Genomic DNA, 23,991 nt, shown 5'->3' with positions numbered 1-23,991 from the left:
GGGCAAAACTCGGACGAGAAGAACGGGATGACGTCTGTTCCTTTTTCCCTCGGGCCGAAGGTCTGGTCCCAGAATTCAGTAGTTCCAATCGAGGCAAATTTGTGGCTTGCTCATCCACCCCTGGCTCACTGTGCTGCCATGTTTGTTCATCTCATGTTTGCTTCATGTTGTCAAAAAGCCCCCTTTCGCCATGAGTGCCAAGAACGCCCACAAACCCCCAGCAAACGGTTGACGAATGTTTGCTTCTCTGTAACGGCTTTCGGATAGCTAACCGCCATCTTTTCTTGCTATTGGCTTTGGTGTGATTGGCTATCATTGTTGCCGCCTCATTGGCCTTATCCATAGGTAGGTACTCACATACCACTCACTCACTGATGATGAACCTTCAAAACTCCTCTCACTACTTCCCGCTTCATCCCCATACGAACACTCACTTGCGTTGTATCAAACATGCATACATAATTGGAACCTACATGACGCCCACATACCACATAGCCGCTAAGGTACGTCAAATGACTGGAGGACTGAGGTGAAGTTCGGTTTCTTGATGGAACAGAGAGGTCTAAAAACAATTTACAAGCTGAGGCACCCAGCACAGAGGGCCGGCCGGAACACATGCTGTGGTCCTGTCGATTTCCGCTGGAACATCCAATCACACAGAGCAATGGCACGGTATCGAGTCACACGAGCAATTTGGAGCAAAAGTCCCACTCCCACTCTGAGGGGGAGGAAAAGTGAGCTCAGACATCATCCATGAGCGGCCTCGAACAAGAGCTCAAACCAAGTGTATCTGAGGAGAAACAACAATTCGAAATCCCGCCTTGGCATTGCCAGACTGGAAGGCATTGTGTCCCTTATTCTTGTTTAGCCTTGGTGGATCGTGTCTAGCCCATGCGGCAGGACGCATACGGAGTTGATACTGTCGCCGCCATTCTGGCTTGAATATCACAGTGCATGCAGGCCTCACATGTCCTGAATACCACACACCCAGGGAGACAAATCACGGCATCTCCAATCAGGGGCAGGTTTGCTGGCGGAATTAGGTGGCGTGCAGGTACTGCATCTGGATGCAGGACCCAAGAAGCAGCACAATCAGCCCCCTTTTTCGTGTTGGCAAAGATCCCCTCCCCCTCTACTCGATTCGAGAATCCGCACCTACCAAAACCAGACACGCACCCGCACGTTTTGGACGAGTCGCTGGTCGCCTTCCACCCCCCTCGAGATTTGTTTCCACCACTCGTTGTGGCGGCCGTTCTTCAGCTGTCTCATGCCGCATCTTCCCCAGACAAACCGTCTCTCCCCGGCACATCATTTCAGTCACTTCCGCGCCTTGGCTTTCAAGCCTCCTCCCATCTTGGCTTCATCCCGATATCTGGGGTCAGGTACCTGGTAACTATCCAGGCGTGCTACTGACAGCGAGGCACCTGCTGCTGCATGCCAACACGGAAACAAACATTGAGGCTGGCGATATCACACCAGAATACCAGCAGAAACCAAATAGCTACCTAGCTGAAAGTGGAGAGGACAAGGTCAGCCATCGTCGGATCCTGTAGAGGTTCAGATCAGGGGTTGTATTGCTGCAGGTAAGGTAGTTGCTCCAGCTTAAGCCAGCCGCAAGAGACACAGCTGGGCCATCTATCGACCTATACACCCCGCCAGCAAACCAGCGAGCTTCAATTTCTGAGCACCCAATCTTGCGGATTGACACTCACCCATGCACCTTCTACCTTCTAGCGCAGCCACGTCGAATACTGACCTGACCTGAATTCCGAACCCATTCGCTCGCTCACACACACACACCCACACACCCACGCGACTGCTGGTCCCCCCTCCCCTCCCCCCCCCCTTCCCCCGCCGGCCACCGACCAAGCACACCTCCCACACCAGCTTCCGCTTTTGTCAACAAAAAAGTCTGAGATTTAATATATCCCTGTTCATGACCAGCACTTGGTCTCCCTCCTTCTTTCTCGCTATGGCCGCTCTCAAGATTGTCCCTGGACAAAGCGGCTACATGAATTTGACATCGACAGAACGAGACACCATCCAACATGTGGAACGGTTTGGGGCCTCCCTGAGCCTGGTGGGGGTTTCCTTCATCTTTTGGGCTTACTGGATGTTTAAGCGGGTTCGGACGGTACCCAACACTTTTATCCTCTTTGCTTCCATTGCGAACGTTGGGGCCAGCATCGCCTGCTTGATCGGCTATGCTGGAATAGTCGCCGGGGATGACTCTGGGCTATGTAAAGTTCAAGCGTTTTTGCTGGAGATGTAAGTTTTCCTTTGTCTTTTGGACTTTATCGAGATGCTGATAGGAGCTCCAGGTTCATGCAGTCGGATCCTTGGTGGTCGCTTGCCATGGCTGTCAATGTGTACATGGTTTTTTTCATGGCATACAACCCGAACAACTTTCACAGACATCTCTGGATGTACTGTGTCGTTTGCTTCGGTGTTCCCGCCGTCCCGGCAGTTGTCATGTTATTCCATCGGCCTGGCGATGTGCACATGTACGGGAACGCAACAGTACGTCCTCTTTTCCATACCATCTCGCAACACCTCTCTCGTACCCTACCTAGGGTCTCGTCACATTCAGCTCGACACCGACACCACGACTTCGGCTCCAATGGCGGCCTCGGTTCCCACTTTCATGATACAAAGATGCTGACACTTGCTTTTAGCTGTGGTGCTGGATTGCCGACGCGTACAATCAGCTGCGCATCTTTCTCTACTACCTACCAATCTGGACTTGCATCGCGCTGTCTGCTCTCATCTACGTGGCAGTCGGCTACCATGTGTTTCACCAGCGTAACCAGTTGAGGAACCTCACACTGAGCAACCAGGCCAAGGACGCCTCCGGCACCGACCTCAGAGGATCAGCGGAAAAGGTGCCCCTTTTTTTTCCCTTTATCATTCTTTCTGTTCTTGCACTCTCGTCTCGCGGGGCGAGATGTTTGTCACACCCTACTACGTCATTTCCAAATGTTTTCCCCCTTCTCTTTCTCTTTCCTCTGCTTCGTTTTAGCCCGGTGGGTGTTTGACATGCTGACATGAACAACCGCGCTAGGAACCCCAATTCGACGACAGAAGAGGCGCATGCTATGGCACCGTGACAACCGAGGTCCAAGTGACAGCCGAAGCGGCAGAGTGCTCCTCGCACGCCTCGACCTTGACGGATGGCACTCACGACCAGCAGCACGAAGCGACCCCGCCCTCGACACCCACCGGCGCGTCAAGCATCACACCTGTCCTACCGCCCGCCCACCGCCATGCCATGGCCACCGCCCCTCAGCCACCAGCCGCCACCCTCCACCCGTGGGTATCGCCCGCCGAGTCCCTCGACTCCGACGACTTCGGGAGATCCCCCACCTCGCACTCGTGCTCTCGAACCCAGCACTCGAACCCGTTCAAGACTATCTCGAGTGTTTCCTCTGCCCCAAGATGCCGGTCCGCCTCTGTCGCGAATGTCAACAGGCAAAATTGGTTGAAGACCAGGTTTGACCACGTCGGTCAGGCGTGGAAGAAGTTCCGGTACAAGCTTGTCAACCTGGACCCGATCAAGCTGGCCTATCTCCGGACCTCGTTTGTTTTTGCGATCTCAGTGCTCGTGACGTGGACGCCGAGCAGTATCAACCGCGTTTACGCTCTCATGTACCCAGCTACGACGAGCTACTCGCTCAATCTTGCTTCTGCCGTCGTGTTGCCGCTTCAGGGGTTGTGGAATGCCGTCATTTTTGCGGCGACTAGCTGGGCTGTGTTGGCGGAGGAGTTTAAGACTTTGTGGATCAGGTCTGGGGTGAGGATACCGGGACGGTGGCAGGAGGAACAACAGGAAGGGGGGGCGGTGGTAAATAGGGAAGGGGTGGAAGGCTTTAAGATGGCTTGGCACCAGAATGGGAGAGGGAGGGTTAGTCACGAGGAAGGGGACGATGGGGATGATGTGTTGGTGCCGCCGGAGAGGGTGTTTAGGGAACGGCATGGGAGTGTGGCGGGTGGGTTTGATGGTGGGGGTGGGAGTAGACGGCCGTCGGAGTATGGGAGTCGAAGACCGTCGGAGTATTTGGTGCCACCTTTGGGGGGCCCGGGGAGTCCGAGGGCTGGGCAGGGGCAGGTCAGGGTTATTAGGGGAGGTTCTTTATGATAGGGCGAGGGTTGGTGGTCAGAGACCACGCGCGGATGGGTGGACGAGCCTTTTCGAGTAATGACGAGGATGGCCTTGTCGATCGACAAGGTGAAGGCGGGCACACCTCTTTCTGGGTCATCCCCGGGGTTCTTACTTTTTATACAGGCCGGCCTGTATGTTTGTCATGTCTTGTTCTGACGGCGGATTACGGTAGTGTGAGCGGGGCGTCATGAGTTTGTTTTACTATACCCAGGACAGGCTGTTAATTTCGGCGCGAGGATGGGTGGAGTTTGGGGAATGTTGAATGATGTATACCAAGGGGATGGGAGCTTTGTGACGGATGAAGAGGCGGGTTAGACAGCTCGTCAGTGTGTACCTACACCATGCAATCTTCTGTTACGTATGAGACCTGAATGATTCTGCCAGGTCTACTCGGATGCTTCTTCCTCATGACCCAACCACTTACTGTGGTTTTGCCAGGCGCTCTGCGTTTCATCACTGTTCGTGTCTTTGGAGTAGCTCACCATCAGCATCATTGATGAATGTGTGATATTAAGCTCGGCTTGCTTACTGGGTTTGACTGTTGTGTTTTATGAGATAATCCAAACTTTTGCTCGTGGGCGATGAAGCAACGGACAAGATGGCTGATGCTCATAGACCTCATACTCCCGTGTACTCGTGAACTTGAAGGCGTGTATGTAAGGTACCTACCCACCTAGCCAGCATCATCCTTTCGGTCAACCAAGAAAGCCCTGCGATTTAATCCCCAACCGTTCATGCCCCAGAGTTAGACGCCATCCTCAAGCCGACTTCGGCCACAACATACAATCTCACATCTCACTTCCACAAGCCGGTCAGACATGTGGTCAAAGTGTGTTTGTTGTTGCATCGTTCATCCCGGGTGGCAAGGTAAAATCATTTTGGCCACATGTTGCCAGTTTCATCGAGATCGATGTGCCTCCATCATACGTCGTCGTCGGTTGACGCCGGAGCATTCTGTCACATCCAGAACGTCGGGTCCTCATACAAGAGAGGGTTTTTATTTTGATTTTTATTTTGATTTTTTGCCAGAAGTACCATGCTTTTCTGATAGCTCATATATCACGACCGCTGGCAATTGTTATTGTTTGCTGGTGACATGATTGCTTGGACAAAGGGGTGTCATTTTCTTGGTAGGTAGGTAGGTAGGTAGAGGGAGACAATGGGCCCCGCTTTCTGCCTGATATAGTTCTTGGCTTTGAGAGACTATGCTAATGGCTCAACACCATCCCCATTCCTGGATGCTCTTTTGAAGAGGGAGAGGATCAGGAAGGAAGGAATGTCTTGGACCGTTGCTTTCAGCGGCACTCGTTTGTTAAAGGGTATTGCCGATGACATGTTCAACATGTCAGCTCAGCCCGCATGGCTCAGTGGTAGAGCGCATCACTAGTAATGATGAGGTCGTCAGTTCGATTCTGGCTGTGGGCATCAACTTTTGCAATTTCTCTCACCCCTTCCGGGACATGATGATCGTATTTGGTATCCTCTGCTGTAGTTTTGGCAATTTGGCGTCCGGCCGTTTTTGTGACCTTGGTGTCTACTTCGAGCTTCAACATGCTTGTCACACGACCTTCGCCCAAACTCCCACAATATGAGCGCTTTTTGACAATCAGCCCGAGGGCACTTCTGTCCCTTCGGTAGTATCTATCAGATATCTCTACGTTTCTCCATCCACTCCTCTCTTTTTCTCTGATACCGACTCTGCAGCCGAAGTATGATGTCGTTCTGGTGAATGAATGCCCAGATATCTACAACAGCCAGAGCGACTCCATCGCGAAAATAACCAGCCCCTTCGGTCCCACACAACTCGCCGACTCTTCCGAGTCCGCACGATCACTGACACCACCATCCCGCCAGTTCTGTCACGAGGACGAACCCCCCATAATCCATCTGGCCGATGGCCGATGTAAAGCTCTGATAGCCGGTTCTATTTCGTGCCCTCCCTCCTCCTGCTGTGCACGGTGTTGCAAAATCGCTAGTTTGTGTGAACGAGAGAGGGGGAAACACACATAGCACAAACTGATATGGGGGTTTTGGTAGCACGCGGTACCTGTCAGGCCGAGATGCGGAGGAGGACGGAGGAGAGGGGAGATAACCGACCCGAAGATGTGATCAACGTCGGGCTCGACGTTGGGGTGTTTGATGATATTGCTTTTATGCGGTGCGAAGAGGTAGTGGGATTCTCTCTTGTTAGGGAAAGGGAAGGGAAAGATGTCCGAGTGAGGGAAGGGGAGGAGGATGGGGAGACATGGGAGTGGTACGGACCAGGGTCCTTTTGTCGCTCATCTCTTTCTTTTGGTGTTGAAGGGTAGAACTAACTGTTTTATCATCATTTCCGTTTCCTTTTCTGTTGGTGACGCCTGAGATCCCGCGGTTGCTGTGCGTTCCGCGGTGTGTTGTGGGACGTTGCTTGACTGTCTGAATTTGACGTCGAGCGTGGGGTGTCTTAGTAATGGGTGCGTCTGAGTAAGGGGTTCCAAGGGGACAGCAGGTCTAGACCGGGCAGTAATGATGCGTGGTCGATAGGGACCACGCTGGCGAATAAGTCAAAGGACGGCGGATGCGGGTCATGGGGGCGCTGCTTTCGGACGTGTAGACAAGCGTGTACTGCTCGGGATAGTCTAGATGGTTCCTATCCGATGTGCAGTCGATGGAAAAGAGTTCCCCCAACCCATGTAGAGCCTCAAGATAGAGTAGAAAGAGGGAATAGCCAGCTCTGTCAAAATGTCGGAGGACAGGAAAAGACCCGGTGGGGGTGGTACAGCAGGCGAGAAAAAGGCACTCGCTCGCCCTGCAAATCTGCAAAGCGTCCATGACAACAGCGCACGTCCACTGGCTTCGTAACACGGGCACGCCTGGAGTATCAAGGGCAAACCGAGCCGGAGCAAATCCATCTATCCAGATTTGAGTCCGGGTATCTGTTTTCCCTACCACAAACGGAAGCAAAGAGTTGACTGTTGTACCCCACTGCCATTTTCCGTCGGTCAGAAGGGATGAGCCACGTAGAGTTGCGGGGAATGGAAGTGTCGTGGGCTGAAAGTCGGGCACCTTGGGGCACAATTACATGCCCGGCCGACACTGAAGAGGTGGGAGTATAAGATGGCACGACTGGTACTCCTGAGGCGCTACCGCGACCACTCCCGCGCCTCACACGCAACTCAGAATCGCATCGCCTCTATGCTGCAAACACGTGATGGAGCCATCATTAGATACCCATGACCATTCACAGGGAGCCGTTCGAGCAGCGGCTCAGTTCGAAGGCACCCTTCTCCTTCTCGACGACGTTATGCGTTCATCCGACGCGGCACCTCGATCTGGACCTGACCTAGACCAAGCCCTCAACCAAGCCTTGCTTTCACCATCCGCATTCCCGGATACCGACGACGAGTCCTTTACTGCATCCTCTGTGTCTGGAGATGGGTGGACAGAGATCTTCACCACGGCCGCGGAGGACGACGAGATCAGAACCCAATCGAACAGGTCCCAAACAACCATCTCTCGTCGATCATGGATAAGACCCATGCATGAATTGGGCATGGACGACCCCCCCGATGGCAGTAGTAGTCCGTGGGATGGCTCAGAAAGGGCGAATTCAAACTGGAACTGGACTGATGCAGAGAGCATCCGGTCGACGAACCAAGAAAGGGGGGTCACGGCCCTGGAGGTCGTTGAAGAGGACTTGGAAGAGGACCCAGGCGACCTGTACGATGATCCTTCAGATGGAATGACCACCGAACCAGGCGACGTTCGGATCAACCCTGCTCCTCCAACGCCTCACCTCTTGAGCAACTACCCCGGACCCAACACTCTCCTTAGCTTAGAGCCCATCGGCCCTAGCTCTTCAGAAAAAGGCAAACAGAGAGAAGCGGTCTGTAGGCATGTTCTCAATGGAGAAGATTGCACTTGCATCGATCCCTCCAAGTTAGACCAGCTCCAGAGAGACCTCGACGCACAAAGGGATCTTATCATGGAAATCGAGAAGGACGGCAAGACAAGGTTCGCTGAGCTGCCGAGAGTGGAGGTTGCGGGTATAGAGATCGACTTTGACGGGCTGCAGAGGAAGTACTGGGCCGATTGTGCGAAGGCGCATTGTAAGTAGGTAGATAGATAGCAATAGGGAGCTGGCTCTCATGTCAAGTTGGCAGCGGGGGAGGAGGATATACATTACCAGACAGCAGACGAACAAGTGAAACAAGCAACGTCAACAACACTATCACGAAGAGGAGAACAATATTGCGGTCAAACATCGAGACAGACCCAGTTCTTTCAGCAGGCTCGGCTTCAACAGCTCGGCTTGGCTCTATAGATGTATGGGATCAACTAGATCCCGGGGGACAACCGGTCATAGCAAGGCCATTCCTAAATTCCTCCGTTAGCCAAACACTACTTCCATACCATACTATCTCCAGCTTTGGAGCACGGAACAAAAAGCCCACTTACTCTCGTCTCCTCCCCTTCCAAAACGTATGCTCGCCATAGCCCCCCCACCCCCGTCGCGTGCTCTCACGCCCAATCTTGCCCGGCCAGCACCGCCCACAAGCGAACTTGCTCGCTCACGCGCCAAGGCCCTTGCTCGTCCGGCTGCGATCGCAAGCCTTGAATTCTGCCGCGAAGCCGTTTCTTCCAGTCACGCGTAACCACAAACTCCACCGCGGCGTTTCCCGGATCCGGCTCATTCGGCCTTTGCTCATTCTCCAATCCTTTTCTTGATTCAATTGTGTTTCTTGCGAGGCGCTCCTAGAGCCTATCCTCCAGCTTCTTCAACCCCGTCATGTTGCCCAACTCGGCCATTGTATTTAGGACTCCATCCACCAGCGCCTTGAACATGCCCTGTCCTCTCTTTTTGCTGCCGTTTGATGTAGACGACGAGGAGAAGTCACCGCTGCTCCCGCTTCCCATGGTGGGGAGGACGTTGTCACTTGCTGAGAGGGAAACAAACAATGCGAAGGGAACGAGCCAGACGCAGAGCCCGAAGTAGGAGGCGATCTCGGTGAAGGTGGGGATGTCGTCAGGAGTGTCGTAATAGGAGACGTTTTGGTAGGCGCGTTCTTGGTGGTGGGAGAAGTGTTTGAACCAGACGTAGTGGTTGATTAAAACGAGGGCTGTTGGGTAGAGAGAGGGGTTAGTTTACGCTTTATCGGTAGGTACTTGGGTTGGGACGGGGGCAACTCACCACACGAGGCGAGGAACAAGGGGTCGGTGAGTTTCACAAAGGGGAAGCGCCGCATGTTGCCTAAGTAGATAAAGTGCGAGAAGATGCCGAGAACGGTGAGGAAGAAGGGGAAACGGTCGACGACGCAGAGGAGAAGCTGGAGGGCCATGATCGAGTAAATGAGCTTGGAGAGGAAGCGCTTCGCGATAACGGTGTGCTCTTCGACGAGTTCAGAGAGGTAGTAGAGGCCGGAGGCTATATTGGAAGCACGTCAGCGAAAGTGAAGGTGTATTGGGTCCGTTTTAAAGCCATTCGAACGATCGCGAGACGCATTCGACAGTCACCAACAGACATTGGCAAGAAAGTGGGCGGCATCCAGACTATGTTCAGAAGGATATGGAGAAAAGACAAAGGTATATGAAGCGACCATATGGCCCTCTCAATATAGTTTGGACGCATGCAAGGGAGCATACCTATGGCCAGGGTCATGAAGCCAAAGCCCACGATCGACCCGAGGTATCCGACCAACGGCAAAATCCACATGTTGAGCAGCTATTCAAGGTCTCTTGAAGCGAAAGGTAGGGTTATCGAGAGAGGAAAAGGCCGTTGAGGAGTAAAAAGGGTGTTGTCGGCGCAGATGAGGTAGTATTGGGGAAACAAGAAGACCTCTTGAAGATAGCTTCAAGGCGTCTCGAAAAAGGGACAGATTCTTCGAGAGTGCTTGTCGGAGAATACAAGTCTCAGCAGTACACTTCAATCGGTACTGGGTTCTTCTATTAGGCACATAGGCCGGGTTTGTATGGGCAACCACAATCCAGCATAGGTGTTCAACGACGTCAATGGTAGCTGCCCCCTGAAAGCGAACGCGTGTTAATTGAAAGCTTGGCGCGTTCCCGCAGTTTGGGCGACGGGCCATGCCCTGTTTTTTAGTGTAGCAGCATCTCCACATATAAGCAGTCAACTACCGGGATTCGGTACATTGTTGATCCCGATTAGATAACGACAAGATCTTGGAAGTTCGCAACTACAACTAGTTGGAGCACTTGTATAGGTATGCTTCTGATGTTGTAATAGGAGTAACTAATGTAAAAGCAGCTACTCATTTTAACATATATCATTCTCATTGTTCACTCGAGCTGTGGATATATGCTTCGAGGCGCAATTCATATTGACGCCCAGCGCACCGAGAACCCTGCAGACCACCCACCCGCCCCACCATAATCTTTCCAAAAAATCCTTATCGTAGAATTTCCCAAGCTCCCCAGCCAAAGCTTGCGACCCAAGTCCACAGTCCAACTTAACCAGCGACCCCCTCCACAGCCTCTCGAGCGCATCGCGGATTGTGACTATCTACAACTGCGCTTTACCTAGTAAATACCTAACCCCCAACCACCCACCATGTCCCGCCCCGAAGACACCCTCCTCGCAGACGTCCACTACGACGACGTCGAAGCCCGCAAGTACACCACCTCCTCCCGCATCCAAAACATCCAAGCCTCCATGACCCGCCGCGCCCTTGAGCTCCTCGACCTCAAAACCCCCTCCCTCATCCTCGACGTCGGCTGCGGCTCCGGCCTCTCAGGCGAGATCCTCTCCGACATCCCCCCCGAGGAAGGCGGACCTCACGTCTGGATCGGCATGGACATCTCCCCTTCCATGCTCGACGTCGCCCTGCAGCGCGACGTAGAAGGCGACTTGTTCCTCGCCGACATCGGCCAGGGCGTCCCCTTCCGCGCCGGCACCTTCGACGCAGCGATCAGCATCAGCGCCATCCAGTGGCTTTGCAACGCCGAGAGCAGCGAGACCTCTCCCCAGCAGAGGTTGGCGAGGTTTTTCGGGGGGTTGTATCAGAGCTTGAAGCGGGGTGGGAGGGCGGTGTGTCAGTTTTATCCAAAGAACGATGTCCAGAAGCAGATGATCACTTCTGCTGCGGTCAAGGCTGGTTTTGGGGCGGGTATGCTTGAGGATGATCCTGATACGAAGAATGTAAAGGTTTACTTGGTCTTGACGGCGGGTCAGAGCGCGGTGGCCAATACCAAGAGCGGGGATATTACCGGTGTGGTTGAGAATATGGAGGGGGTAGATGTGGTGGATAACCGGAGGCAGGGCAGGTCGTCTGGGAAGGGGGAGATCAAGAAGGGTAGCAAGCAGTGGATTATCAAGAAGAAGGAACAGATGGAGAGGAAGGGAAAGGTTGTCAAGGCTACGAGCAAGTACACGGGGCGGAAACGTCGGATTGCTTTCTAGATGATGGGCGACTTGTTGTTTTGGCACGGTTTCGGTTGGGCATTTTGGAACGGCGTTTGGGCGATAAAAGCATGGTCTTCGTTATTTTGTTATTTGCTACGTTGGCTGAAATTTTGATACCCAGTTTCTTGTGCTATTGTGTTCATTTCCATCGTGCGTTCCCATCTCTTACATGTGCTTTCTCGTCCCCTTAGATGTGCTCACCGTCTCTCATACCACCCGGCTTTCCATCCGTGATCTCCGGATACACGGTATACACCCCCGAATAATCCGGCAACCCATCCTCCCCAATAGTAACCTCGGTGCTAGTGACACTCACCCTCAACCCCGGAACCTCCCCACAATCCTTCTCCGCCCCAGTCTCAAACATCGTCACCTTCCACTTGAGCTCCTTCTTCAGATACGGCACCACTTCCTCTGGCTGCAGGCTATGCAAGCCAGTATTCTCATTGACAATATCCTGCAACAGGGCTGAGGTCAAAGGCACCGTCCCAGAGATCATCAGCTCATCTGCCGCATCAGTGATGCACTTGGCGCACTTGGTGGTTGTCGGTCCTTGAGTGGAGCGCCCAAGGACAGAGACACGGCCGACAGTGTTGAACTCTGTCTGCCAAGAGTCAGGGTCGGACTCGTCAATGGGGCCGAGGAAGACGATGACGCGGAAGGCACCGTGGAGGCCGTGTTTCTGGGCGCGGATGTTGACCACCCATTCGGGGTACTTGTTGTTCGGGGCGAGGTGTTGAAGATGTTCGGGGATGGGGCTGGCCTTCATCTCTTGGGTGATGAGGAGGGGTTTCTCTGCTGTGATAGGAGCCGAAGGGGGAGGAGCGGCGAGGGACAGGCTCTTGATCAGCTCTGTGTGCTCGGTGGCTCTGGCCTGGACGTTGGCGGCGGCGAAGTTGGCAAAGACGTTGGTGCCGTAGAGGGTTGTGACTGCCTGTCGGATGGAGGTTTGGTACTCGGTGCCGGTCCTGTACTTCCACTCTTGAGTCTCGGGGTAGGCGTAGCCGAAGGTGGTCGTGGTATCCTTGATCTCCTCTGAGGTCCAGAACTTGGTGGCTGACTTGTCCCAGAAGGGGGTCAGGGGGGTGTCCTTGGTCTGGGACTCGCCTTCCGTCGAGTTAAAGGTCGAGTAAGGGGCTGGACGGGGGGTCAAGAAGTTGTCGGGGTTGAGGTCTTGCCAGATGGCCCAGAGACGGTCGACGTTGCTACCTCGTAGTTAGCAAAGGCTGTTGTACACACCTTGATACGAAGACCTACGTATGATGGAACCAGAACAGGGGATCAAACGATGACACATCCAAAGAAGACATGTGCCCGCCCCCTCCAGTTCGATCGTGGATCTCGTTATGTACGTCCTCAAGACTGCCGAACTCGCCAGGGGTCATGTTCGGGTCCCATCTGTTGAAGCTGAAGGCGTCAAAGTTGGTGTAAGACAGCAGAAGAAGGCTGACGTTGGTGCGAAGAGAAGCCAGCTCGTTGGCCAGGATGGGTGCCACGCGGTTATCCTGAGACTGCCCAGTTCTCGGGTTGGGGTAGCGGACAGTTGTGGGAAACCGGCTCCACTGGAATCAGGTTGTCAGCCATCTCAATATCCTACCTTTGAGTAAGAAGGTCCATACCTGACTAGGAAAGTCGCCCGGCGAGGGGTTCACCGGGTGGAACACGAAGCGGTAGATCGGGTTGGCAGTGGACTTGGTCTTGCCATCCACATCAACCACTTGGAGGCTCGGGGCCGTAAAAGCACTGGGGAAAGCTGAAGACCCAGAAGGTGGCTGGCTAGCCCAGTCGAAGTAAGGCATGCGGAATGTCTTGGCCGCCTCGACATACTTGGTTCGGAGGGGGCCTTGAGGAAACTGGTTGGCAATCTTCTGGATGGAGTTGTACAGAGCCTGCTCGAAGAGAGCAAGGTACGGACGGTGCCATGTCAAGAAGAGAATCGAGGAATGGGTGCAGTACCCCCCGAACCCGCTTGTCGACTGCCAGTCACTGTTGCTACCGACGTTGTTCCAAGGCTTGTAGGGCAGACCATGGATACCAGCGATCTGGTAGTAGGATGTCTGGACTGACTCGTTGAGGGCTTGGAAGTCCTTCAGCGCAAGGACGAGGAGGTTGAAGTGGTCAGGATAGTTGCGCTGGAGGTCCCGGAGCTCTCGGCGAAGGGGGAACGATCCTGTTCAATGTCAGCCTGAGTCCAAACTCGGCCCCAGCATGTTGGCATGGTTGGATCGTGTTACCATCTGGACCAGCCGTGGTAGGAATCCCAGTAATCGCAATGTTGCCTGTAGTGCTCATGTTTTCTGCTGAAGTTAATGTTGTGCTTTCTTGTGATGTATTCTGTCAAGACTGCTCTGTCTGTATCGTCTTGATACTTGACAACGGCAGCCCTTTATACAGCCATCCATACCCCAGACCGAACACCATACTGTTTAATATCTTGTCCCAACCCTCCCGTCATCCTGAATATCGAGGCGCAGCTAGTTGGTGTAAGCCATCTGCGAAGCGGCATCAGTTGACCGCCTCCCAGCCCCCAGCTCGACCAGTGGTGCCCTTATGCCTCCCGCAGCTGCGTTCATTTCGGGGCATATCGATGACTGATAAGAGCGAGTTGGCCAGTTGAACCATCACCAGCCCCATGTGGCTCCCTCGATTCATCCATATCGCGACTGAGCTTGCGAATACGTCGTGGTGGGTGGCTCTGCTCGGATTTCCGCTAAAACCCAGCACTCGGGAACCCATGACAAGCGACCAACGATCTGCAGCCCTGGAGGATATCTGGCAACAGTCAGCTAATGCAAGTAATTCGGGATTAAGGTACTCACCGGTTAGATTAGCGGTCAACCAGCGGGTGGTTGGAGTCGAGGCTGGCAGCTCATGGTGGTAGGGCGGACTGTGGTAGCTTTGGGCAAGTCTCCGCAACCCGGATTACTCGGATCTGGGGTTAGTTGGCAGACGGCGTCAGCAATAATTTTCACAACTTTGTACCTAGATCCTCTTTTGCATTCGATCTCAGTCTCACAAATACCACAGTGAGTTTCTTTCTATAAACCAAGCGGATTCATCTGTTTTCTCTCCAGATTCAACATCAATTGGTCGATACACACCAAATCAACAGCGCCCAACAACTACCTTCGGCAGCCTTTTCATCGTATATCGGTTTCCTGAGGCTCTTGAATCTAATTCTCCCCCTGTTGTTGCACAACAGCTTCACCGAGATCTTTCAGACCTCATTTAGCTTTGTCAGCTTCCACTTCCCGCTCTGCTCGTATTCACCAACCCGGTCAACGACTGTCCCATGCTCCTCGAACGCGTGGCTAATCGGCCACCTTTGCCGCTCTGCTCAAGGATGACTTTTATGGACCTATGACCTTCTAGGCAATCTCACCGAGCGAACATTGCCACCACCTTATTCATCGTATTTCCTCCAATACCGCATTTGAGATCTACTACGGGCAAGTAGGCTCTAGAACAACTTCATTCTTGCCGCAAAGAACGGTGTGTCGCCTCGGGTCATTTCGATCCTTTAAATGTAGGTGCTCATGGGACAGGGCCTGGGAATATACCTCTTGAAAGAACGCTGGGGATACACCTGTATAGCAGAAAGAGATGAAAAAAACAGATGATATGCATCTTCCTGTCAAAGATACGCTCCGATTGTTTCATTGTACGCCTACAAGAAAGCAAGTAATGCATGAGAAAAGCCATGACACATGTCCCAACAAATAACGCATGATAAAACCATAACATGTGGCCCAAAATCTACACTTATCCCTATTATTTTCCTCCATCTCTCCATATGATGCCATCCCCCCCTGCGATATATCTCAAAAAACAACCCTTAGGCCTCGGCATTATCATTCGACGCCTCACCGCCCTCATTCGACACCTCACCTCTCTCTTCCAAGGCCTTGTACTGATCGGTCACCAACTCCAATCTCTCCGCCAACTCCATGTTACTCATCTGCGAAGACAGCGCCTGCTCCATATGATGCATAACGGCGATCTCCGCTGCGCTCTTCATCTCGGCTGACGTCCTCTCTTTGCGGCTAAGCTCTACTTGCTCTTGGTGATATTTTGACCAGTGTCTGGCACTCTCGATGAGGCTTGCTGGGAAGTAGCGACTGGCAAGCTCCAGGCCGTAATCCCAATTGTTCACCGGGCCGGCGACGACGGTGTGGGGGAGGGAAATCGTGGCGTGGCCGTCCTCGACAGAACCATGGCTGGTCATGTGGACGTTAAGAACTTGTGATGGATACCAGGCATTCAACATTTTGCCTAAAAAGGTTGAAAAACGTGGTCAGTATTACTTCAGGGCATCTATCGAGGCAAGGGACCCGACTTACCCAGGTCGAGGAAATGGGTTGCGAAAAAGACACGAGACTTCTTCTTTACGAGCTCTTCTGCCATGGCGGCGGCGAGTCCTAGACCCTCGGCGGTGGAGGTTCCTCGACCAAGTTCATCAATGATCACCAAGCTCTTGTTGGTGGCGCCGCTGCGTAAAGAGTTAGGTGTCTGCAGAGACGCAGGAAAATGATAAGACTTACTGCAAAATGACAGACATTTCGTCCATCTCTACCGCAAATGTACCGGCATTGCCTGCGGCATTGTCGTTGGTTGCAGACCGGACAAAGATTCGGTCGCAAATTGGAACAGCTGCCCTCTCTGCTGGAACGAAACAGCCGATCTGAGCGAGAATCTGCATGAGGGCAATTGTCTTGATGTATGTCGTCTTGCCGCCCATGTTTGTACCGGTCACTACCACGAACTTGGTGTCATCGCCAGAGAACACGTCGTTGGGAACGAAACCTCTTCTGGCTTCCATAATGGGGTGACGGGCTTTGATCAAAGCGAGTTCCTTGCCGAGCTTTGGGCGAACATATCCATGGGTGGTTGTTAATTCGGCGTGGGAACAGATCAAGTCCAACTGGGCGACAGCCTTTGCTATCGAGGTGAGGTCGGCCACATAACCAGCCTCTGTGATGGCGTTACGCAACTCGAGGACGTACTTGTCGCTTTCCTTGGTGATGATGTCGGAGTGGACTCGAAGTTGCTGGCTCAATTCAAGCAAGCGGTCGGTCTGGCACAGGTAGTGCTCGCCTCTTCGGATTCCGAGGTTGACCCTTACACAACCAATCTTGGCTTGACCCCAAATTTCCCCGGGCTGCGGCTCGTCGGTGTCGACATATTGTCGGACATCCGCCCACTTGAACTTGAAGCACAGTCCTTTGTCCTTGTCATCGAATAGTTTCGGGGCAGCGGCTTCACCCAACACTTCTACGTCATATTAGCACTGCAATACAGCCCAGGAATTAGACCAGATAGGGAAAAACGTCAACAGCAAATACAGAACCGCCCTCCATATAGCCACAATGCGAGGTAGATCATAATGCACGTGGAAACACAAATTAAAAGACATTCACATCAACAGAAATGCTGCCAGCTGCTGACAGATATAACGAGAGCAGCGCTTGCAAACAACCCTGAACTTAAAAGAACTAAAAAAAAACAAGCCAAAACATTTCGAACTTACCTTGGAACAGGGCGAGCTTCAGGGCAAAGTAGGCCTCGGCCTCCTCACGCGTCCTCCTGTGCTCAGCACGGGCAAGGTCGATGGCGTCGTTGGGCAACGCCCGGATTGCCCACATCCGGGCGTGCCCAATCTCAGCCGCGCTACGGCTGTAGGCGGCGTCTTCTTGGAGGACCGACGCGAGGAGGCCGAGGGTCGGCCCGGTCTTGTCGGCGCCGGTCTTGCTCGCTACGCTCGCGAGCAAGTGGTCGGTCACGTCGGCGGCCCGGAGAAGTTGGTGGAGGGCTTGGACTTTTTTGAGGTAGGATTTGAGCCCAAGGACCCGGCTCAAATCCCCCTCGGCTTGTGAGAGCTCATGGGCTCCCACGGCCGCCGACATGTGCCGACCACTGCTCGACACGATCCCGCTTTGCACGGGTTGCCGGATCACAGTATGGTCTATTGCCAACTTAACCAAAAATGTCAGACTTTCTTTGCTACCTAAGCCTCATACTTTACATGGGCTGGTCTTCACTCACCCAACCGGAGATAGACTCCAAGTCGATCCCGTCGAACTCCTTCAACCAATCTCTCAGCTTCCGGAACACGTCTTCGTCGCCACACAGAGTTTCTACCGCGTCGTGGTGGAGGTTGATCTCCTCCTCGTTCGTCATCGGCTGGAGGACGCTCCTCGTGAGCAGGCGCCGGCCCTCCGGAGTCCGCGTGTTGTTCGCTAACGCGAACAACGTGTTGTCGCCCGGTTGGGCTTGGCGCCCGTTGCGGAGGAGTTCTAATGCTTGGATGGCTGCTTTGTCCATCCGCATGACTCCGGAGGGCTCGACGTACTCGATGTTGAGTGCGCCTGCTCGGATTGCGAGGCCATGGTAGCTCTCGATGTAGGAGATGACCTAGATTTCATTAGCATGACAGTCAACCAAGTGATTAGGATATGATATACGTACGGCCGCGAAGGCGCAGGCGGCGTAGAAGTTGTTGGATGACAGTATGACTTTGAGAGGGACAATCTGGTCGCTATAGGCGTAGTACTCAATGTTGATGATTCCAAGAGCTTTGTCCCAACATCCTCTGGGCATCGTGGTGGTGTAAGTAGGCCACCCAATTTCGTCTTCCAAGACCTCGGCCAATCTGGAAGAGGCACGGTCCGCAGTGATACGGGGCAGAGTGATGAATGTGGTCGGCTTGTGCTGCATGGCAGAGAGAGTCTGCTTGAGAGTCGTATAGTTGCTTTCATTGGCAATGGTGATAATCTGGGAGCTGGCTAGGTTCAAATTGATCGTGGCGAGGCCGATAACGCCGGCTGAGCGAGATTCGGCTACAGCACAGACGACATGATGGTGGAACTCCTCAGCTTCAAAGTAGGAGGGAGTGGCAAAGGGAGACGGAGCCAACGAGGCGTCATACATGGCAGAGTAAGCGGCGCTGGAGAGACCAAGAGAGGCGTTGGAGGGGTCAGGGGAGCTGTCCAGGGTGGGAGTGGTAGGCCGGCGGGGGGTAAAGTTGCTGCTCCTGACGATAGCTGGAGGAGCCTCTCTCCGGATGATGGAGGAGTCGGATGAACTGCTGGACGCGTCCATTGTGAAATTGAGGGTCTTCGAAGAGAAAAACGAGGCGTTCGAAGCTGGTGACTGGGCGTTTGAAGATAGTGACTAAGCGTTCAAAGATAATATTGAGGCCTGTCGAGAGATTTGAAAGGAGTTGGAAGAGAAGATCGAGCCCTAATTTTGAAATCGAAAGGCCTAAAAGGTTAGAATCAATACCTTCAATGGTAGTGAGGAGGTCTTATAAGATCATGAGAGGGCGTTGCGAGATAGTGGTGATGGGTTGGATCATAACAAGAAGGCGTTCCAAACACGATGGTGATGTCTTTGATGAAGGCCGGGAGAGATCAAAGGAAAGTTTCGAAGCCTGGCAGAAGTTGAAATACACCTAAAAGAACTAGTCGTGTGTGTGCCGAAACTCCTCCGAGGGCTTTGCAACCTTGTACAGAAGGGGGAAGGAGCGGGCCAGAGTACCTCCAGGCAACTACCTGAGGCTCCTTCCTAGTTCATTCAAGACGATCTAACGATTCTCAAAGATATAGATTAAGAAACAGTTATTATGTTGGGAAAACGAGGGGTTATGCGGTTGGAAATAGGACCAGTATTGCAGAGTGTAATGACCCCCTGAGAGGAACTCCTATACCCATGGAGAGGCACTCCCACACTCATTGAGAAACACCACTAGTTCCATGATGAGGTGCCCGGTGGTAGAGATGAATGACACCATGACATGATGCCGTGACCAGGCCTTTGAAAAGGATACTTATATACAGACAGTGTCATCATCCTCAGGCATGGTGAAGATATCAACATCACACCTAGCCCAACACAATGTAGCAATTTCCTCCCAATCCTAGGTGACACTCATCGTCCATCAAAATGTCCAATTCGCTAACCACAACGCCCGTAATCAAATACATAACATGGGTTGAACCAAGTGACTAGATATATTCCAGGCTGCTGACAAGCCCAGACAAGTTGTTTGAGATCAAGAGCAGAATCGCTTAGCCCTATGCAAGATGCTTATGCACTCTGCGCTTGGCACATGCAGTGATGTAACGCCATTCGGGCCCTGATTTGATGGTTTTTGGTGGGTCGGTTGCTGACATGTGAGACACGACCATCCGAAAACCAAGGCAAAATAACACTGACTTTTTCTCGCCAGCTCTGCAATTCTGTGACATTTCTGTCTGATTGCGACTCTAGTCATAGTAATTCGTCCAACACCGAGAAGAAAACACCAATCAAAATGTCTCCTTCAACCAACACCGTCCCAACAGGACCTATCCTCGCCGCCCCTCCTCCATGGAACACCAAAGCAACCATGTACCTGATCCCCTTCTGGACCTCCTCCAAAACCGCAGCCAACCTCCCCCAAAAGGCCTACCACCCCTTGGAATACCAGTCCTCATTCTCCTCCCCCCAAGCGTCAGGCAAACCCCTCGGGGGTCTCAGCATGGTCCAGATAATCCGCTACCACGAAACCCCCGTTGGCCCCTACGACGAACTCATCCTCTGTCCCGGAACATTCGAATACCCCCTCCCAGACGACCAAGCCAGCTCAACCAAGAAGAAAACCGGCAAGGCCATGAGGATCACCCGAATCTATGTCAGCCAGAAATACACCTGTTCGAACGGCCGAAAGCGTTTGTTTCCCCACTACTCTGTTTTCTCATGGACCTGTCTAACACCGCATCACAGTCTGGAACCTCCCCAAACACCTTGCCAAATTCACCTGGTCAACCCCCGACCCATCCAACCCCAATGTCCAAACCCTCCGAGTCTACCCCCACGACCACACTACTCCCTACGACCCAACTGAATCAACCCCCAGCACCACCCCCTTATTCAAGTGCACCCTCAAGATGATCCCCTACCTCCCATCCTTCCCCTTCTCGAACCACTGGCTTCCAAGGTTAAGGATCGACGTCACTTTGGTGCAACCTCCCTTGCCAGAAAATAGCCAGGCTTCCCAAGAAGAGCTCCCGGGAACGGGGGAGGAGTGGGTCAAGATGGGGGGGTATGAGCAAGTCTCCAAGAAGTGCAAGATCATGTGGGCTGACATGGATCAGAGGGAAGAGGGAGAAGGGGGAAAAGAGGAGGATAACTTCTTTCCTGGCCTGAAAAGGTGGAATCTGGCGGTGGTAATGCAGGATGGAGAGGCAAACTTTGTGGATGGGGAGAGGTGGGCTGCACCGAGGCATACACTCTGATGCAGCGCTCTGGGGTCAGTGTTGGTGTAATATGGTGGGAAATGTAGGAAACAAACAAGTCTTGGAGATTCCTTTTTGGATAGCAAAAGACTTATTTTCTCGTGGTTGGAAGCACAATCTGTCGGTTTTGGCGCTGTGGTGACATGCACCCTGCCGAGCTGCCCCTTAACCGCTTCACCCCGTGTCAATAGCCTCTCTGTGAAACTGTAAACAATCAAACAAGTATCATTCTCTCATAATCTCTTTGAAGAGAATTTGCTCCTCAGGGGATGATTTCCATCAGCCAAAGCCATCCACACAAAGAGGCCCCACTTATCGACAACAAGTTGCTCCTGATCCAGCTTCGCGCGACCTACACGGGCCACCCAACCCCCCATCATATCTCCTTTACAAACCCAACCTCAACAACCCTATCCATAGCCAACCTCAAATTCGCAATCTTCGCCCTCGTATTCTCCCTAATCCACAAGAAAATCGACAGCACAATCCTCCTCCCAATCGAGCTCGACCTCCTCACCCTCATCTGCTCCTTGCCAACAATATACATAATCTTCGCCGCAAAAGCCTTATCAAGCTTGGCCAGCTCATTCGCAACCTCATGATCCCTCAGTTCCACCGGCAGCCTATTCGACCTCGAGTTCAGCCCAGGAGGTCCACCCGCCAACCCCGTGGTAGTAGTAGTCCTGGCGCTGGTACTCGTGGTATTATTATCCCCATTCTTCTCCCCACCGACCTCGTCCTCGTCCTCATCCCCCACCTCCTTTGACGGGCCCAGTCCCAGCCGCTCCTTCGCCTGCCGGATAATCGCCTTCCTCACCTGGTTGTATATCAACGCAGCCAAATCAGGACTGATCACCTCGTCCATGAACCCGTGCTTGATCACCAGCCGGTAACACCCCGGTAAAGTCCCAAACTTTGAGACGTGATACCTCTCCTCAGGGGAAACAGTCGGGATCTCCACCGGATGAAGATGGAAAAAGACAGCCACCTCAGGTACAGCAACAAATTTACTGACAAAATGTGTGAAAACAGCTGGAGTCATCACACCCGTCTTATCAAAGTAGATCCCCAAACCTCTAATGACACTCAACGGTTCACCTCCCCATTTGGGCGTAAGGCACAAATGTCCCTTCTGGTCCTTACCAACAAGTTCAGTAGGCCTGAAGCGGTCCTCCGCCTCGGCGCGCCACTGGTTCTCCTTGCCAAATCTCCAGAGGAGGAAGATGGCAGTGAGGATCCCAGAGACGGTGATGGTGAACCACGCCCCGTCGGGGACTTTGTTGAGAGCCGAGGAAAGATACAGCCCGTCCATGGTGACGAAGAAGAGCCAGGGGATGAAGATCAAAAATGGGGACAGTTTCCAGACTATCAGCGCCACAAGCGTGACCATGCAGGTGTCGAAGAAGGTGACGAACATGACGCAGACGCCGTAGGCGTTGCCGAGGCGGGTGGTGTCGCTGTAGACGGCTGTGACGAGGACAGCGCCGATCATGAGGATCCAGTTGAGGAAGGGGACGTAAAGCTGGCCGTGGAAGACGCGAGAGGTGTGCACCACCTTGACTTGGGGGCAGTAGGAGAGCTTCATGATTTGGCTGGTGAGCTGAAATGTTGCTGTGATCATGGCCTGGCTGGCGACGATGGCTGCCAGGACGGCTACCACCAGGGAGGGGTAGAGCATGCCGGGGGGGACACAGTTGAAGAAGGGGTTGGCATAGGCTTCGGGGTGAACACTGATGAAGGCCGCTTGACCGATGTACGCCAGCAACAAGCAAGGGTAGGCGTAGCACATCCAGCTCAGCTGAATAGCGCGAAGGCTGAAGGCACCAAGATCCGCAAACAATGCTTCCACTCCCGTAAAAGATAACAGGATACCGCCCAGCATCCTCCAACCGTGTGTCTTGTGCTGCGAGAAGAATTGGATGGCAAAATAAGGACTGAAGGCCTTGAGCACCACCCAGTCGTATTTTACGAGGTTGTAGATGCCAAAACCGCCGTTGAATCCCAACCAAATGATGACTATGGGAGCAAACGCCGAGGCGAGCTTGGTAGTTCCGAACGGCTGTATCAGGAACAATACAATGAGTATGCCACAAGAGGTACCGACAATCGCCGAAGATGACAGGTCTGGCTTCACGACCTTGAGCCCCTGGACAGCCCCAAGGACGGATTGAGCGGGCGTAAGGACACCGTCGGCAATGACCATGGATACGGCCAAGACTCCAATCGTCTTGAGGAGCCCATGGGTAAACTTGCTTCGTTCGATCCGGTCGCGAATGGTACGGTTCGGTTTGCGCATGTCCATTGTCGAGTGGCGTTCCATGCGCACAAGCACTTCTTCTCGAGGGTCGCGCGAGGTGATGTTTGCCTGTCCCCCTCTGTAAGTAATTGCCAGCATGATTCGAGGGTGGGCTTTGTTGAGGGGACTCACAAATCTGGTAAGGAGTGAATAACAACTGAAAGTGCCACCTTCTCCCTCATTGTCCGCGTGCAGGATGATAAAGACATATTTGACCGTGACCATAATGGTCAACGACCAGATGATGACTGAGAGCACTTGCAGAAGGTCTTCTTGAGTAGGCGGTTCGAGGAATGTCGACGAGTAGACATACAGGGGACTACCCCTGGGGATCAGCATTGCTACCGGACAGCAACCGAGACGTCTGACGATCATACCTGGTGCCAATGTCTCCGTAGATAACACCAATGGATTGGTATGCTAGCCTACAGACATGCAGAATCTTAGTTAGTATCACAACATCCTAAAGAGCAGCATCAAAAAAGGAAAATGGAGCCCGACACACCATAACAGTGTAGTGCCCTTAAACACCTGCTTCGTTTTGCCATGCTTGTCACGCCAGTCATCCCCCTCTTCCACATCATCGCTACTGTTGGAAGGTCCACCATTCTCCTGAGAGATGTCACCGGCGGTTCGTCTGTCAAAAGACGCCCTTGTGATGCTTCTGGTGTTGTAAATACCGCCGGCCTGGCTAGATCCGATGTCTCCTCGCAAGTCTGGCCCAAAGGAGATACCGGTAGAGCGGGCCGTGGGTTCAGACGGGACATTGTTTAGGGGAGGCGGTTCGTCATTGGCCTCCGATGTGATCGGTGGTGGTGGTGTGTCGGCCATGGTGTCAGGGTTATGGCTTCGGCAGTTGAAC

General features: G+C 53.1%; 10 protein-coding genes and 1 non-coding gene across 11 annotated transcripts; 4 read left to right on the top strand and 7 right to left on the bottom strand.

The window, feature by feature from the left end:
- Positions 1 to 221: 221 nt before the first annotated feature.
- QC762_105770 (uncharacterized protein) lies at positions 222 to 4,765 on the top strand. The gene is given in 6 exon segments (XM_062884966.1): positions 222 to 503; positions 581 to 1,822; positions 1,839 to 2,268; positions 2,322 to 2,520; positions 2,676 to 2,882; positions 3,062 to 4,765. 4 exon segments carry the CDS (start codon positions 1,937 to 1,939, stop codon positions 4,133 to 4,135), a joined length of 1,812 nt encoding a protein of 603 aa, XP_062747890.1. The 5' UTR covers positions 222 to 503; positions 581 to 1,822; positions 1,839 to 1,936; the 3' UTR covers positions 4,136 to 4,765.
- Positions 4,766 to 5,512: 747 nt separating this feature from the next.
- Positions 5,513 to 5,584, bottom strand: QC762_0003460. The gene has a single exon. It is a non-coding gene; the product is annotated as a tRNA-Thr (tRNA).
- A 499-nt stretch (positions 5,585 to 6,083) lies between these two features.
- QC762_105767 (uncharacterized protein) lies at positions 6,084 to 6,970 on the bottom strand (the record flags this gene model as incomplete). Its single annotated transcript, XM_062884965.1, is given in 4 exon segments — positions 6,084 to 6,131; positions 6,166 to 6,342; positions 6,476 to 6,649; positions 6,656 to 6,970. Coding segments are annotated over 4 exon segments (714 nt in total).
- A 379-nt stretch (positions 6,971 to 7,349) lies between these two features.
- On the top strand, positions 7,350 to 8,255 carry QC762_0003440 (uncharacterized protein; the record flags this gene model as incomplete). Its single annotated transcript, XM_062882785.1, has 1 exon — positions 7,350 to 8,255. One exon carries the CDS (start codon positions 7,350 to 7,352, stop codon positions 8,253 to 8,255), a length of 906 nt encoding a protein of 301 aa, XP_062747888.1.
- QC762_0003430 (uncharacterized protein) lies at positions 8,079 to 8,633 on the bottom strand (the record flags this gene model as incomplete). Its single annotated transcript, XM_062882784.1, has 2 exons — positions 8,079 to 8,221; positions 8,597 to 8,633. 2 exons carry the CDS (start codon positions 8,631 to 8,633, stop codon positions 8,079 to 8,081), a joined length of 180 nt encoding a protein of 59 aa, XP_062747887.1.
- Positions 8,634 to 8,893: 260 nt separating this feature from the next.
- Positions 8,894 to 10,200, bottom strand: SVP26 (erv26 superfamily protein; the record flags this gene model as incomplete). The annotated part of the gene is made up of 3 exons (XM_062884964.1): positions 9,782 to 10,200; positions 9,330 to 9,563; positions 8,894 to 9,258 (listed from the first exon to the last, which is right to left on the bottom strand). Exons 1-3 carry the CDS (start codon positions 9,849 to 9,851, stop codon positions 8,894 to 8,896), a joined length of 669 nt encoding a protein of 222 aa, XP_062747886.1. The 5' UTR covers positions 9,852 to 10,200.
- A 506-nt stretch (positions 10,201 to 10,706) lies between these two features.
- Positions 10,707 to 11,555, top strand: BUD23 (18S rRNA (guanine1575-N7)-methyltransferase; the record flags this gene model as incomplete). The annotated part of the gene is made up of 1 exon (XM_062884963.1): positions 10,707 to 11,555. One exon carries the CDS (start codon positions 10,707 to 10,709, stop codon positions 11,553 to 11,555), a length of 849 nt encoding a protein of 282 aa, XP_062747885.1.
- QC762_105740 (uncharacterized protein) lies at positions 11,238 to 13,850 on the bottom strand (the record flags this gene model as incomplete). The annotated part of the gene is made up of 4 exons (XM_062884962.1): positions 11,238 to 12,763; positions 12,816 to 13,120; positions 13,178 to 13,728; positions 13,793 to 13,850. 4 exons carry the CDS (start codon positions 13,848 to 13,850, stop codon positions 11,746 to 11,748), a joined length of 1,932 nt encoding a protein of 643 aa, XP_062747884.1. The 3' UTR covers positions 11,238 to 11,745.
- A 1,543-nt stretch (positions 13,851 to 15,393) lies between these two features.
- Positions 15,394 to 19,008, bottom strand: QC762_0003390 (uncharacterized protein; the record flags this gene model as incomplete). Its single annotated transcript, XM_062882782.1, has 7 exons — positions 18,866 to 19,008; positions 18,024 to 18,818; positions 17,601 to 17,969; positions 17,086 to 17,530; positions 16,100 to 16,829; positions 15,899 to 16,047; positions 15,394 to 15,830 (listed from the first exon to the last, which is right to left on the bottom strand). The coding sequence occupies exons 2-7, from the start codon at positions 18,654 to 18,656 to the stop codon at positions 15,394 to 15,396; spliced, it is 2,763 nt and encodes a 920-aa protein (XP_062747883.1). The 5' UTR covers positions 18,657 to 18,818; positions 18,866 to 19,008.
- Positions 19,009 to 19,751: 743 nt separating this feature from the next.
- QC762_105710 (uncharacterized protein) lies at positions 19,752 to 20,926 on the top strand. Its single transcript, XM_062884961.1, has 2 exons — positions 19,752 to 20,266; positions 20,322 to 20,926. The coding sequence occupies exons 1-2, from the start codon at positions 19,870 to 19,872 to the stop codon at positions 20,831 to 20,833; spliced, it is 909 nt and encodes a 302-aa protein (XP_062747882.1). The 5' UTR covers positions 19,752 to 19,869; the 3' UTR covers positions 20,834 to 20,926.
- Positions 20,927 to 23,448: 2,522 nt separating this feature from the next.
- Positions 23,449 to 23,960, bottom strand: QC762_105700 (uncharacterized protein; the record flags this gene model as incomplete). The annotated part of the gene is made up of 2 exons (XM_062884960.1): positions 23,449 to 23,554; positions 23,635 to 23,960. The coding sequence occupies 2 exons, from the start codon at positions 23,958 to 23,960 to the stop codon at positions 23,449 to 23,451; spliced, it is 432 nt and encodes a 143-aa protein (XP_062747881.1).
- Positions 23,961 to 23,991: the final 31 nt, after the last annotated feature.

Source organism: Podospora pseudocomata (assembly GCF_035222375.1).
Source record: "Podospora pseudocomata strain CBS 415.72m chromosome 1 map unlocalized CBS415.72m_1, whole genome shotgun sequence".
Taxonomy (NCBI): domain Eukaryota; kingdom Fungi; phylum Ascomycota; class Sordariomycetes; order Sordariales; family Podosporaceae; genus Podospora; species Podospora pseudocomata.
Note: the sequence above shows the minus strand (reverse complement) of the source record. Positions and strands in the feature narration are given on the sequence as shown.

What these genes read in the sequence shown, in the direction of transcription:
- QC762_105770 (XM_062884966.1), top strand. Translation starts at nt 1,937, where the DNA reads ATGACCAGCACTTGGTCTCCCTCCTTCTTTCTCGCTATGGCCGCTCTC. An exon ending in CAAGCGTTTTTGCTGGAGAT is followed by an intron (nt 2,269 to 2,321) that starts GTAAGTTTTCCT and finishes TAGGAGCTCCAG; the next exon opens with GTTCATGCAGTCGGATCCTT. An exon ending in TCAGAGGATCAGCGGAAAAG is followed by an intron (nt 2,883 to 3,061) that starts GTGCCCCTTTTT and finishes CAACCGCGCTAG; the next exon opens with GAACCCCAATTCGACGACAG.
- QC762_105710 (XM_062884961.1), top strand. Translation starts at nt 19,870, where the DNA reads ATGTCTCCTTCAACCAACACCGTCCCAACAGGACCTATCCTCGCCGCC. An exon ending in CTGTTCGAACGGCCGAAAGC is followed by an intron (nt 20,267 to 20,321) that starts GTTTGTTTCCCC and finishes ACCGCATCACAG; the next exon opens with TCTGGAACCTCCCCAAACAC.